The 15,426-nt window shown below is 50.2% G+C and overlaps 1 protein-coding gene across 1 annotated transcript in view; it reads right to left on the bottom strand.

The window, feature by feature from the left end:
• Positions 1–15,426, bottom strand: part of rev3l (REV3 like, DNA directed polymerase zeta catalytic subunit) — a 44,382-nt gene that overhangs the window by 5,988 nt on the left and 22,968 nt on the right. Inside the window, exons 9-25 of the mRNA XM_080024448.1 lie at positions 15,097–15,248; positions 14,633–14,761; positions 10,185–14,409; positions 8,641–9,518; positions 8,300–8,385; positions 7,886–8,014; positions 6,667–6,859; positions 6,169–6,280; positions 5,531–5,646; positions 3,496–3,614; positions 2,865–2,983; positions 2,522–2,663; positions 2,173–2,417; positions 1,928–2,036; positions 1,087–1,293; positions 665–774; positions 285–399 (exon numbers count right to left, since the gene is read on the bottom strand). Coding sequence (XP_079880574.1) covers positions 285–399; positions 665–774; positions 1,087–1,293; positions 1,928–2,036; positions 2,173–2,417; positions 2,522–2,663; positions 2,865–2,983; positions 3,496–3,614; positions 5,531–5,646; positions 6,169–6,280; positions 6,667–6,859; positions 7,886–8,014; positions 8,300–8,385; positions 8,641–9,518; positions 10,185–14,409; positions 14,633–14,761; positions 15,097–15,248 — 7,186 coding nt within the window. The remainder of the gene's footprint in view (positions 1–284; positions 400–664; positions 775–1,086; positions 1,294–1,927; positions 2,037–2,172; positions 2,418–2,521; positions 2,664–2,864; positions 2,984–3,495; positions 3,615–5,530; positions 5,647–6,168; positions 6,281–6,666; positions 6,860–7,885; positions 8,015–8,299; positions 8,386–8,640; positions 9,519–10,184; positions 14,410–14,632; positions 14,762–15,096; positions 15,249–15,426) is intronic.

Genomic DNA, 15,426 nt, shown 5'->3' with positions numbered 1-15,426 from the left:
CTGAGGACACAGGGAGCTGGACGTGCAGCAGGTGTGTTGAGGACACAGGGAGCTGGACGTGCAGCAGGTGTGTTGAGGACACAGGGAGCTGGACGTGCAGCAGGTGTGTTGAGGACACAGGGAGCTGGACGTGCAGCAGGTGTGTTGAGGACACAGGGAGCTGGACGTGCAGCAGGTGTGTTGAGGACACAGGGAGCTGGACGTGCAGCAGGTGTGTTGAGGACACAGGGAGCTGGACGTGCAGCCGGTGCCTGACCTGACATCACAGCGTCCTGGACACTCACCTTCTCAAACTTGAGCTTGACCGGTTTGGGGTTGGTGGCCGTCACCGCCTCAGCTATCTCATTACCAATCCTGAAGGCCTGCTCCTTAGTGGCTCCTTTCAACAACACAAACACACTGGGGGGGAGGGGGGAGAGTTATTTTACCTAGAAAAGAACTAAGTAAATAAAAAAATTGAAATATTAATAATATAAATAAATAGAATAAAATAGAATAGAACTTAGTGAAAGGTAAAACTCAAAAGGATAAAGACAGACAGATCTTGGATCAGTAGAAAATGATAAAAATCAACCACTGGTTTAATCACTTTTCTTGAAGCCAACTTCACAAAGCCAAACAAGAGAGAGCATTCAAAATGGAAGTCAGAGAGGCAGACAGGTACCTGTCGGTGTCTCCGTACACCACACGAGCGCCCCACTTCTTGGTGTCGTTGATCAGCTTGATGGCTCTCTCCAGAGTCTCTCTGGCCTTGTGCACGATGCTGTCTCCAACCTGGAGGCACCACAAAACACATTTTGACTTTTCAATTCTGATCCAACGAAGAAGAGTTTCAAATCGGATCAAATTGCAAAAGCTTGAATAAGACCAAGAATCACTGCTCCAGATGGAGGAGGTGGAGGAGCGTGTTCATCCAGGCAGCGACAGCAGAGGCTGCTCTCCTGTCCTGGCTCCTAGAGCTCAGTTTGTTTCTACAGCCCATAACCACAGTCCAGTCATGTCACAGAGAAACCAACGGCATCCCCTAGCCTGTACCTCCACCCGAGCCAGGTGGGGTTCAGACAACACCCGAGCAGCGTGGCTCACCTCCACGCTCGGCATGCGCCCGGAGTAGGCGGCGGCCGTGTAGCCGAAGGTGACGTTGGCGATGAGCTTGAGTCCGAGCTGCCTGGCGTGCAGCAGCCGATGCAAGGCTTTGTCGCCCCGGTAGATCTTCATCGACTGCTTCACCATGATGCGCGTCTGCAGGATCTCCTCCAGCATGGAGGGAAGAACCCCCCTACGCACCGATGCCTGCAGCGCAGAACAAAACCAAAAACGACGACAATCTGTTGGACTCTGGACCTGACAGAGACTGAAAGGAAGGCCGTGTGCAGAGAGGAATGACCATTATTATTATTACTACTATTTTTTTATATATATATTTAAAATTATTAATAACAATAAAATAATAATAATAATAATAATAATAAATATTATTATTAAATATTATTATTATTTAATATTATTATTATTATTATTATTTAATAATATTATTATTATTATTATTATTATTATTATTAATAAATATTATTATTTAATATTAGCGGTAGCTTAGCCTGAAATGTGGAGGGAGGTTTTGCACTGAACAGATTGTGACTTTTCCTCGTACTTCTTTTGACTTGTGATGGAGCGTTGAGTCAGAGGAAAAGGATGAAAAGCTGCAGCAATGAAAACCATCTACGTTCGACCTGGACGCTGAGTATTAAACGGTGATTAAATGGGAGGCTTCAAAACTATTCATCCAAAGAGCCTCAGAGAACGTTGAGACTAGGAGAAATGCATCCTGGGTGTTATGTCACTTTTTGCAAAAAGAATATAAGAAACATAAGAATAAAATCAACTTCAACAGACTCGTCCTGAAGGCAGGTCAGGTCAGAGCTGTTACCTGGACAAAGGCAATGCCGTTTGGAGACACGGTGATCTGGTCACGAAGCTGGTACAGCAGGTCTGGAGGAACTCTGAGGGACGTGCAGCCAAACCTGAACTCATCGGGCCTGAAACACACACACACACACACACACACGTACGTACGTATATTGTCGTCCAGTGAAAGACAACTTTAAGACACTTGATGCAATGTGACATCTGCCCCATGGAAGTGAAACATGAATCCTTGTGTTTATGTCGTACGTTCCCAGGCTGTCCACATGGCCCAGGCAGGTGGAGTAGCAGTAGTTGTAGGCGATGACGATGGACGGGTACAGCGACTGGAAGTCCAGCACCACCACCGAGTTGCTGTAGAAGCGCGACTCGGGCTCCATCACCAGCGGGACGCACTGCGGCGCCCTCTGCTGGGCTCTCTGCCGCACGTCGGGGGACACGGGGACGTAGTTGAGGGGCTTGGCCACGCGCAGCATCATGGACTCCACGCGGTACTGTGAGAAGAGGAGCTCATGTGAAACTCAAACCAGTTCTACCAGGTGAAGGGTGGTGTGTCTCCACCAAACGGAAATATCAAGTCGAAGGTCAGGGCTGGTACCTGTGATCCTCGGGTCAGAACGTGGTAGAACTGGATGCCGAACACTCTGGCCAGCTCGCTGGTTCTGCCCACGACGTCCTGCTGCTGGAGGAGCTGCATGGTGCCACGCACGCGACTGACGTAGTGATCCACCATCTTCCACCTGCAGCACCGCGTTCAGCACGTCATGGTTTTAGTGTTTTCATTCATTAAAACAGGTCAAGTGTCAACTTCGCATCAACAAATACAAATAAACACACAAATCCACACGAGCATCTACGTTGGTATGAGCTGCCCCACACACACAGCTTGGTGTTGGTGTTGGTGATGGCGTTGGTGTTGGTGTAGCGCACGTCAGACCAACCTGTAGAGGTCGGTGTTGTGGTCGAACCAGTCGGACAGGGTGCGTGCGCTGTACAGCGGGAAGCGCTGGTGAAGGACGTGGAACGCAACATTCTCAAAACTGTAGTGGTTCAACGTCACCTGACGGGAAGAAAAAACAACTTATTAAGACGGAGGAAACGGAGGAAACTGAGGCCTTCATGCCAACCTGCCACAACATAGAGAGAAAACCGTCAAAGGGAATGAAAACAGAGCAACCAGCTGAGTCAGCACGCTGTGTTCCTGTCATTTAACAACCTCCCACACGTCGGCACAAAGCTGTTGGGACCAGGTGATGATGTAACAGTGATGACGTAAGCAACGTGTTGGAAGAGCCATGATGCCGTAGCGACTCCCCGAATCCGGTGTAAGCGGCGCTGATGAATGCACTGCACGAGGGTTCTTCAAATCAGTGTGTGCTGGGGATGGTTCCAAGGTTTGTTTCTCGCTCGAATCATCTGAACGTTCCAAAAACCAAAAATCTTAACAATTTGGAAAACGTCGGGGGGGGGTACGGTCAAGTGTGCGTGCGGACTCGTGAACGTGCTGAAACTCAGTTTGGCAGCGGCGCGGCGCTCTGAGCGCTGCCCTGCGCCACCACCTGGTGAACCCACCTCTGTCTTCATCACCCTCCACAGGTTGATGACGATGCGTCCCACCATGTTGATCTCCGTCATGGTGTCCGAGCCGTAGTCGTCTCTGTCCGCCGCAAAGCGGTTGTCCCTGCGCTCACCTGAGGCCAAAGTCAAACGGACAAGAGTGAAAAACCGGGGCAAACAGGGTAACCAGGGCAAGCGGGGCAGATCTGCTGCTGGCAATACTGAAAGACAGGAACATTTTAGCATCAGTTCATCCTGTTCAAAGACACATCTCACAGGGGGTCGTGATTAGTGCAGGATTTAAAAAAACACACACACACACACACACACACACACACACACACACACACACACACACACACACACACACACACACACACACACACACACACACACACACACACACACACACACACACACACACACACACACACCCCCCCTGGTGCTGCCAGGTAAAGCTACCGTCAAAGTAATAATTAGTTCAGTTAAATGATGCTGGTGCCTGGTGCTCCTCGTGGCCTCGTGTCACTCAGACTTTTGCAGAGAAATGCGTCTTAATATTCCTCCATGAGCCAGGATTTACAACCACACCCAAGGAGGAGATTGGAAAGGAGACGCCAGAGTGACGCGACGGCAGAGAGGCTGTAACTATTATTATTATTATTACTACTACTATTACTATTATTAGAATTATTATTTTTATTACAACCATTATTACTATTATTATTATTACTATTACTTTTATTATTATTACTATTATAATTACTATTACTAGTATTATTATAATGCTATTATTATTACTGCAGTGGTACCTGGACTTACGACTGCATCTACTCACCACTAAACCAAGACACCAGCACCATAGTCACCAACATTTGTATCCACTTGCAAACGACTGCTCCAAGATACCAGCGTGGGAATCTGCAGTTGGCGCGTCGGCGGCCAGTCAGCAGTCAGCCAGTCAGTCAGCCAGTCAGTAGTCAGTAGTCAGCCAGTCAGCAGTCAGCCAGTCAGTCAGTCAGTCAGCCAGTCAGTCAGTCAGCCAGCCAGTCAGTAGTCAGCCAGTCAGTAGTCAGCAGTCAGCCAGTCAGTAGTCAGCAGTCAGCCAGTCAGTCAGTCAGCCAGCAGTCAGTCAGTCAGTCAGCCAGTCAGTCAGCCAGCCAGTCAGCAGTCAGCCAGTCAGTCAGCCAGTCAGTCAGCCAGTCAGTAGTCAGTAGTCAGCCAGCAGTCAGTCAGCCAGCCAGCCAGTCAGCAGTCAGTCAGTCAGCAGCCAGTCAGCAGTCAGTCAGTCAGCAGCCAGTCAGTGGGAGACCTACTTGGTGTGTGCAGGTAGCTGGTGGCTTATGGATATTGTTTTCATATTTACTGTTTGTTCTGTGTATTTTGTTTATTTTCATCCTTCATGATGTCATCATTCATATGGAACAATTGACATACGACTGTTTTAACATAAGAACATTCTTATAGAACCAATCACAGTCCAGCCACCACTCTATGTACTATTATTATTATTATTATTATTATTATTCCATTAACGGTGGTGTTGTCTAAATCATTTGATTAATAAAGGTTATTCAATTAGGGCACGACACAATGATCGCTTTAAATTACTGAAATCTGAACTTACACACATATTGAGAGATTTCTCAAGAAATGTATCCACTTTTTATTTAACACCATTGAGCAGAACACAAAGGCAAGCGTTGACATTTTGGTGAAGTTGTAAAGAACACGGTGCATCAACTCAACCGACTCAACCCCTGAAACTCAACTTCATTCATTTTCTGTTTGAATGGTTCTCGTTTGATCCCTGTAGAAATACACAGAACAACGGTCATAACATCGCTTTTCTGATTTTTCATTGTATTTTACTACTTTATGCTACTCACTGACCTTGACGACTGGTTTAATGACATCGGTATTCCAAAACATTCACAAACCTCCAGACTTAATGTATCAACCAGACGGACACGTCCTCTCAGAGGAAACAGCCCCACGTCCGGTTGATGACGTTGGTGTTTTCAGGTGAGAGGCAGATGTGGGGTCTCACCTGGGACTCTGGACAGCTGCTGGCACAGCTGGACCCCCAGCGCCGACGCCCGCTGGAGCAGGTAGCCCCAGGAGCGCATCTGCACCTCGTATCCCACCAGGATGTCCGGGTCGAACCTGACAGGAACAGGAAGTGGTCACGACGGCGTCAGCAACACACGCACAACACCGTGCACATGTTTTTAAAGAGAAAACAAAGGAAACAACAACAACCCAGAATGTATTGATTACTCAATATCCTTCAATTCCAGCCAATAAAGTTGTTAGGATATTAAAGAGTAGAACTAGGAAACTGACATAGAGGGCAGGTACTGCTTTCAACTAAAACATCTCTTCTTAGCTTTTGTTTCATTTTAATCTTAAAGAAAATGACAAAACATTTTGACTGTTTGTGTAAAATCATGTGGTTTTATTTTTGATCTGCTGACAATGAACTGACTGGGTATTTACTTGGGTATTTAAATCTGACATTGAGTACCACAGAAACAGTACAACAGTGCTGTAATACAGTAGTAAAGCAGTGCAGTAGTACTGCAGTACAGTAGTATAACAGTACAGTAGTACAGCAGTACAACAGTACAGAAGTACAATAGTACGGTAGCACAGTAGTACAACAGTACAGTAGTACAAAAGTAGTACCTCCTCATGACGACGACCAGCTCCTCAAACAGCTGCTTCTCATCCACAGTGTAGGTGACCTGCAGCCCGGTCACCCCTGACCTGACCAGCAGGGGCGCTGTTGCCCTGGTTCCTGTGGATGAGAACAGGGTCAGGATGTGGGATTCTCTGTTGAAGGACACCTCCCACGTCTGGCCTCATCATGGAGATGTCCCACGTGAGTCAGAGCTCCGTGGGGAGTCCTCCACCTCAGATCGTGGATCCTAGTGAATCTGCTGTTTGTCGCTGGTTGCCATGACACGGCCCGTACCGTCGCGTGAAAACTGAATTTACATTCAGAACGTTCTGTGTGGCTCGCCCCTGTACTACAGGGGCGAGCCACACATGCCGAGTGTCTTTTCAGTGAGGTGGATCAGAGTTAAGCACAGAAATTGAAGAAGACAAATTGCAGTTTAAAAAACAAGTTGATTGTTTTGGCCCTGACTCAATTCAACCCAAGGGCAGGGTTGGAAGCCGAACCTGCGGCACCGGCAGGCGGGTCCTTGGACACCACGATGGCCCCGGTCGTCTGGGTGCTCTCCGAGCCGGGCAGCGGGGCGTCGCACTGGACGCAGTAGAACAAGGCGCACACGGGGTCGAACTCCGGGTCCGGCTCCAGGTCGCGGCGGGAGCGGGCGTGGAGCTCCAGCCCCATCAGCGTCACGTACTGAACCTGGACGACAGCAGGAAGAGGAAACAGCCAGTCGTTCATCCTAATCGATCATCTGGGCTGCGATGCGGTGGGTTGGGGGGTCCGGGAGGAGACGTGAGGATTCATCCGCTTTCATTTCGGGCATCACACGGTTATTGACTTTGAACGTGGTTACAGCACCGTACACAACCTGAGTCTAAACTCATGCTGAGGTGTAGACAGATCAGAACGGTGGTTGCCCAGGTGGACTTTCACCTTGCCCAGGCTTCTTGTTTTTTTTTGAGCTTATAAAGGGTCTAGTGATGCAACAAATAATATATGAATTCACAAGTTTTGCAATTTATTACATAATATTCACAGTTCCGCAGTACATTTCAATCAGTTATTCTGTCTTCACGGATCAATATCCCACAGTGACCAAATCAAAATGCTCCAGAGCAGCCAATTTAAAGCTGTTATTCAGTTGCCAAAAGAACTGAATTTGACATTTTGAACCACGGCATTTATTTTGAACCCGTTGCGCTTTAACGCTTCGAGCCAAACACTGAAACACGGAACACGGAGGAGGCCGTGGGGGGTAAAGAGCGGGCGTCGCAGCGGGTGGTGAACGGGAGACGACCTCTGTTTTAATATGACAAGGTTACGTTACTGAACACTCCATCCCAGACGGGCTCCTCAATGTCCTCTGATCACACTGGAAGTGAAAAACTCTACCATCCATCCATCCATCCATCCTTCCATCCTTCTGTCTGTCCCTCCATCCCAGGTGTCAACCTGTCTGCTGGGATGTTGATATCTTCATCATCTCTCAGTTAAAGCTTCCTGCTCCTGATAAATGCCCTGGCCGAACGCCGAAAAGCAAAACGGAAATGGACGGTGTTTTATTCGACAACGGCTTTGATGAAAAACGAATCCATCATACAATTTCGGGAATCTGGGGTTGAACTCCGGGTCGTGAAGGTGCGTGAATGTTGGAGGTTGGGGGGGGTCTTGGGTGAGCCCCCCGTCCTCTGACGCTGAAAAGGCGACGGAGCAGGGAGGCCTCACCTCGTGCAGAGCCTTGGCCTCCTGCAGGTTCTGAATGCTGACTTTGAAGCCGTAGGTGTTGCTGATGCTCGGACCCTCGATCTGAGAGCCGTCCTCCTTCTTTGGCGCGTTCAGCGCCGCAAACTGGTTCTACGGAGAGCCGGAGGGGACACACAGAGCGACCGTGTCATTTAAGATCAGCGTTCTTCACCTTTCAGCTGCGGTGGGAAGTTAAACATTTCAAGTACTTTGTTGCTGTACTTAAGTACCCTTTTCCAAGTATCTGTACATGAGTATGTTCAGCTTTGGAGACTTGCTCCACTACATTTAAAAGCAAATATCTATACTTTTACCAACACATCTGTTTAACTTTGGCTTGTTTCTCTGGGTCCAACTCTGATTGGTTGGTGTTAGGAGGAGGGGCTTGGTACTGACCTTCACCTGTGTGGCCAGTAAGCGTCTCCTCAGCGGGTGGGCCTGACTCCTCCTCCTCTGCTGGAGTCGCTGCGAAGCTGCGTCCTCTGACACAGAGCGGGGGGGGATTGGATCACGTTAAATGGCATTTCACCGAATTACCAAGGGCTGGGTGTTGGGCAGGAACTAAAAATTTGAGATTTGAGAATTTCAATTTTGACACAAAAGTCGTCATATGATTCCAGACTGATATATTGATTAAGTTGCCCCGGCAGCTAAACATGTTAGATGTGGTTCACTGAAATCACTCCATTGTCAGAGTGAAGATTAACATTAAAGATTCAAATAACTCAGTTTTGTACCTTCATCCAGGGGGGTGCTGCACAGAGGCTCCACCTGCCCCCTGCTGCCCCGTCGCCTCCTCAGGAGAGGTGTGCTGTGGAGGAGGTGGGGGCTGAGTCCGTCCTCTGCCGGGCTCCGGTTGTGGGGGAACGGGGACAGGCCGAGGAGCTCCCCCGTCCCCTCCAAGGAGGCGCACGCATCAGCGGGTGGCGGCTCCGGGGTCCTCCCACCTTTCTCCTCCTCCGAGGGGCCGACCCCAGAGAGCTGCTGCCAGGGGGGCAGCTGAGGGGAGTCCGGGGGGCTGGTTTCACCGTCCCCCTCATCTCCTCCTTCCTCTGGCTCCGTCTTGCCCCAATCGGCAGCGGGGCTCCCCTGGGTGCTGCGCTGGGTGCCGCGCTGGGTTGGTGCACTCCCGCTCTGAGTTCTATTTAAGGACTGGCTGTGTTTCCAGTTCGTCGGGGTCCTGGTGTCCGAGTTTCCCTCATGCTGCTCGTCAGCTGCCGCAGGGGAGCCTTGGACGGCGGGTGGATCCGTCTGGACTGAGTTGTCCTCAGCCACCTTCTCCGCCCTCTGTGGCCCGTTGACCCTCCTCTCTCTCTGCAGCTGCTCATACTGCTTCCTGGCCTCCAGCCACAGCTGCACACGCTCTCGGCTGGGGGGACTCCGGCAGGGCAGCAGGATGACCTTCTGACCCCCGCTGGAGGACGGACCTGGCTTGACTCGCCCGCTGGCCTCAGACGCTCCGGCGTCCTGAGGGAGGGCGGAGGAGGAGGCGGGGTTCATGGCCGAGAAGGCCGTCTTCCAGAAGTGGAGCCCCTCGAGAGAAAGGTCACCACTGAACTCGGCAAGATCTTGGGCCAGTCTGGTCCCCACCGTCAGCCTCCGGCCACCAACGTCCCTGGGTGAGACATGAAACATTAATGAATCATGAATATTAACAATTTATGAACGAGCAACTGTAATTCATCAACGTCTTGGAAGATAATCGATACTAGTCAGGGGTGTACTTTGTAATTTAAATTACTTTTTGGAAATGCATTTCGTTCATAATCACATTACTCCAATTAAGTATAACTATGATACAGATACATTTATAACTTGATAATTATTCATTATTGATTTCCAATAAATTTGATTGGGTCCGGTGTCTTTCAAGAGGTTCCAGCAGGTTCCCAGCAAAACTATTAATGGTTAAATAGTTAACGTTAGCACCATTACACAATGTACAATCATGAGTGTTTTGATCATAATTTCACTCTTATCTCCCTTACATGAGGATTGACACAAAATCATATCTAACAATAAAAATCTTCTCAGATTGGAGTCCCAGAGACAAAATTGTATCATTTGTGACCCATGGCCTATTGTGTATCACATTAAGGGGCTTTCATTTGAAATTGTCAATCAATTAATTAGACAATGAATGTTGAATTCATTATTAAGTGGACAGCCATTATTCTGAAGTATTACTGACTTGACATTCATGGCGCACACTGGTTGTATTTTCACATATACAATAGAGAATAACAAAAATAAGTTGCAGAGCTACTGCACAGTATCTTACATGGGTTTCCCCGGAGCGTCTGAAGGGTCGCTGCAGAAGGGCTCCTGGAACGTGGCCTCGGACATCTCTAGCTCTAGCAGAGTGCTGCGGATCTCCTCTCGGCTCGGGGGCGACATGAGGGGCTTGAGTATGTGCGCACCTCCCCCTGTGCCCCGGAGAGGCTGGCTGGCCCTCACCTGGGACAGGGAGCTGACAGAGCGTGGAGAGCTACTGGGTGTGGTGGAAGTTAGCGCGTCAATCCCCTCCAGTGGGTCCCCGGTTGGCGAGCCCTCATTCTCCACAAAGGAGGCGGAACTCAAAGGCAGCGGCGGGACGGTGTCGAAGGCTGAAAAGAGCAACTCTTTTCTCTCACAGTGAAAGTCTTGAAAGGGGCTGAGGCCTGGGCCTCTGACGCTCCACTCTCTTCCCTTGATGGTCTTCTCAGAGTCAAAGAGACCCAGGTGATTAGATACTGGTTCTCTGCTGTCTTGTCTATCAAAGAGGTCAGGGCTGAGAGATCCCGCCTTCTGCCAATCAGAGGCTTTCTGTAGCTCCTCCCCTGAGGTGGAGCGCCTCCTCTCAAATCCCAATGCCAGAGCAGGGACCGCCTCCTGTGTGACATCACTCAGAAACTTAAGTGGCAGATTTTTGTCAGTCAGGACAAACTGGCTGCCGGTGTAGGGGCTGGAGAACTCAGTCTGATCGATGGCGTTGATGTCAAAATTGTAGTTGTGCGGGAGCTCAGGAGACAAGCTATCCTCTATGAAGTAGCAACTATCCAGGCCTGGGTCCGACAGGAAGATGGGGCTGTCATCAGATGCAATAGCTTCCTGTTTTACTGGCAGCTCTGGCTGAGTACTGTTTGTCTTGGACTTCTTACTTCTAGGCTTCTTCTCCTTGGGAGTGTTGGATTTTGGCGTTCTGGGTTTGCGAGGAGTCGCAGAGGAGGCTTTCCTGGAATTTGCTGGCTTGGACGTGAGATCTGTTAGTGCTGCAGGCTGAGCGGTGGAGGGAGTAGAGCCCCCTGCCCCTTGAGAAAGGGACTGCTCCTTCTGTCTCTTCTGGAGGAGCTTCTTCAGGACTGCCAAACCAGAGGGGGTCTCGGACAAAGTGGGTACCTCCCCATTCCTAGGACCAGAGTGCGGTGCGTCTGCTGCTGTGGACTCTGCTGGGGACTTACTGTTCCCTTGTAAAGGTTCAGGAGGAGGCAGGACATGAGTGTCTGTGCATTCCACAGACGCAGCCTCAGCCTTGACCTGACCAATCAGCGGCTGACCTGGCGACGAAATGTTTTGGTTGACTTCCATGATGGAAGTCTCAAAGTCCTCAACCTTTGGTTCTATCGACTGTGCCAGAGAATTGGAGCCCGATACAGACACATTCTGGGAGCTGCCCTGGCTGTGATTAGCTGCGCTGGCTGGCTCCTGAGATTTAGGGACGTCTTCAAAGGAATTCTTAGAGGGGGGGGCCTTGTCCTCTGGGAAAAGCAGTTGGGAGCAGTCGTGGTCTTTGACCGCTGAGAAACGTTCAGGTTCCTCAACCTTCTTTTTACATGACTTTCTGGGTCTTGTGGCAGTTGTAGAGCTGTCAGGAGTTACTTCAGTTGCCCCCGCCTCCTGTTTTCTCCTCCTTGGGGCAGTGCCACGCATTGTTCTTGCCTTATCTATTTTGGCTTCTTCTTCTGTGAGTTTTCTAGCAACTTCCCTCGTTCTCCGTTTCGGGGTTGTTGACTTCTTAGGTTTGGCAGGTTGATTCTTTCCGCGGACACCTTTGGCTGTGGACTTGGCAGGGGAATCCGGAAGAACAGAGGAGAGACATGGGTCTCTAAGAGGGTTAATCAGCTGCTCTGATGACCTGTCGTCCATGAGGGAGTCACTTGGGGACCAGCAGCGAGGGGGAGTACAGTCCGCCGGGCTAGTGCACCTCTCAGAAAGGTAGCCAAGCTCCACCATCACATCGGTATACGCAGAGTCATGGTCGTCAGCTAGCTCTGAGTAGCACGGCTCGGGGGGTGACAGGAATGGCAGATTTAGAGCTTTCTGAGAACCTTTAGTCCTTTTGATCCTTTCGCCCTGTCCAACTTGGGGTTTGGAGGAATTACTGGCAGTTTTCTTGGCAGTGGAGTTGACCTTGGCCTTGCGTTTGGGAGTTTTCTTAGCCTTTGGCTCGGTAGAGGGGAATTTGACTGCAGAGGACTCAGGTACCTTGGGCCAGAAATCCTTGAGGGGGGCCAATTTGTTGTACTGCTCCATCTTGTTTGGGGTAAGGAACACCCACTGTTCTCCTACATCCACTTTGGCCATCTTCACCAGCATGTTTTTTTGCCCTTTGAATCTATTTATGATGATGTACTTGATGATAATCGGAGGTTCCTTCTTACGCCGTTTCTGGTTTTTGAACTCCTGCTCGCTGAGGACGGGGTGGTCTTTCTGGCGCTCCTTGACAGACTGGCTGTTCTTAAGCCGCGAGCCACCCGACTGTTCTGCTTCCCCGCTCTCATAGCCCATCTTGCGTTTGGCTCTCAGAGTGTATTTGCTACCAGGCAGCCCTGAGGGTTTAGTGCAGGTGGTTTTAGAGGGAACATCAGGCAGCGGACCCCACACACTCTGAGCGGGGCTCTCGTCCATTGTGGTTTCAGCATGTTCAGATAGAACAGGAACAATGGTGGGGTTCTGGTCAGGGGGGTCAGGAAGTTGATCTTCACATTCAGCTTCTTGCTTCTCCTGACTCCCCAGCTTCTCTGCTATGACAGGCAATTTGTCCGTAACCATACGACCTTCGACTGCCGTGTCCTCACTGACCTTCTGTTCTGTTTCTTTTGTCTCAGTGTCTGTACTCACTGGCGAAATGGAGTTAAAGGCAGTATTGCTCTGGCTCTCTGGGGCAGGGCTATCAGAGGTAGGGCTTTCAGCTGCATTTATCTTGTTGCTCTGAGCTGCAGCTCCTGCCCTTTTTTTGCTCAGCTTCAGCCTGGACACGCGGGGCAGGGCCTGCTCCACCTTAATACTGCCGTCAGCCACCTTGTTGATGGCAGCCTTCTTCCTAGTGAGGCAGTTGGAGAGGATGACACTGGGGAAGAACTTGTAGTGCGCCTCCTGCTGAGCTACGATGGTCCTCTCTGTCTTGTTCTCCTGGTAGTCCTCGTACCGGATCTTTAACTCACCTACGTCTCCCTCCTCATCTTGGCCCATCTCTTCATCTTGACGATCCAAGAATGTGTCCTCCTCCATGGGTGAGGGGGCTGAGGGGACGCTCCTCAGGTTGGGGCTTTTACGCTCCTTCTGGCTAAGCTCTAGCTCTGTCTTGTTGGAGCAGTTTCTCAGCTCCGAGTAACACAGTGAAAAGGTCCTGTGGTTCTGCAGGATGGACAGACAGTTCTTCTCTACATTCTTTATGCTGCTGTACTTCTTTCTGTTCTGCGTGATCTTCCTGTTCCCAAATGGGAAGCCGTCGAGCTCTGCCTCGTCCAGTGCCATTGCGGCCTTCTTCTCATAGGAGTACAGTGGGCAGACGTCCTCCTTGTCCATGCACATCTGAGACGCCTCAGAGTGGTTGGACGTCTTGCAAGGGATGGGGTGTTTGACCGGAGGGATATAGAGGATCTCTTTATTCACCTTGAACCCTGTTGAACATTCATTGCTGCTGTCCTGGCTGTTTTTAGAGAGGAAGTGCTTGTCGGAGGGTTCCTCGGTGTCCAGCGTGTGCGCCTGCCTGCGTTCTGGGTGCTTGCACTCAAGCAGTATCTTGGCGGAGGAGGGGGGCTCTGTGTGCACCGTTTCCCCAGGTAATGGGTTCCTTTTGACCAGAATCTTGTCTGTGACCGTCAGAGAGGAATGGGTCCGGGTGCCACTGTCAGTTAACGAAGAATCACTGCTTTCATCCGCGGCCCCATCGAGCTGAGGGATGGACAGATTGGCGAGCAGAGAGTTGCCCCCGCTCCACTCCATCTCATCCTCCGAGGACTCCTGCGCCTCTTCGCTGAGGCTGTCCTCCTCCTTCCTGCCCGGCTGCCACCCCGAGGGGCCCTCCAGGGGGTCGCTATCCCATCGCTGGGACATCGTCACACTGAGAGCCGCCTCTTCCCTCTCCAGCTCTGGCGCCGCCTCCTCTTCATCGCTATTGTAGTGACAGCTTCCTGTGCCGGGAGGTGGCTGCGACTGGGAGTTCTGGCTGAGTGGCATCGCCCGGAAACCGTCGTCCTGGAGGCCTGCCAACAGATCCACCATGGCCTGGTCCTGGCTTCCGTCTGCATGGACAAACACAAACAAGGAGTAATGGATATTTGCTTTTACTTAAAAAAAAAAAAAAAAAAAAAAGTTTAACATTTTTAGTTATTTTAACCAGTTTTAACTACTTTGCAAAAGCCATTTTGCAAAGATTGTGACTGGGAAAGTCATCTAATCCTCAGAGTCACATTTCCTGCTGATGGAAATGCACTTTGAATGAATGGCAGTGGGATCGGTGTTTACCAAGCAGAGGTGAGTGTCTGGACGTCTGGGAGAGAGGGAGGAAGCTCTGGCTCGTCTCCAGGAGACTCAGGATGGCCTCCTCATCCACCAGGGCCTCCTCTGGAAGCTTAACGCTACTCCCCACATTGTCTGGAGAGAGAGAAAGAGGGAGCGAGATTTTCAGGTTATTTACTGAAAAGATGTAAATCCAAGTCCATAATACATTTACTATCGTTTGCATTTACAAAATAAAACACAAAGACAACTACAAAGAAAAAGCTTGATGAGGGGTCACAATAGGATTCTATATCAATATTCTGACATTTTATACATAATGAGAATTGCTACCGACTTTTCAATATACCATCTGACACATGGAAACAGCTTAATAGTTCTCACACACACCCACCCACCCACACACCCACACACCCACACACACACACACACACACACACACACACACACACACACACACACACCTCTACCTGGCTGGGACTCTCGGTGGGCCTCAACGGCGTTGGCGGGCGTGCACGGTGGTCCGTGCGGCGTGAGGCTAACGGGATGCAGCCTCAGGTCGCGGGGGCTCACCGCACCGTCTGCCTCCTCTGTGTCTCCGAGGGGTGAGTCGCTCTGTGTCCTGTTCAGAGACACAACGAACATCAGACATCCTGCTGCTGCCTCCAACCACCTCCCAGCGGTGTCAGTATCACAGGACCAGGCCACAAAAGTCATTTTTACTAGTCAGTCATTTCCGGCACGGTTCCAGACGGTAAATGTGGATTTACTGGGGTAGGTACATTTTTCCAAGAGTTGCA

This window comes from Zeus faber, assembly GCF_960531495.2.
Source record: "Zeus faber genome assembly, chromosome: 2".
NCBI classification, from domain to species: Eukaryota; Metazoa; Chordata; class Actinopteri; order Zeiformes; family Zeidae; genus Zeus; species Zeus faber.
The sequence above is the reverse complement of the archived record's forward strand: the minus strand, read 5'-3'. Positions and strand labels throughout refer to the sequence as shown.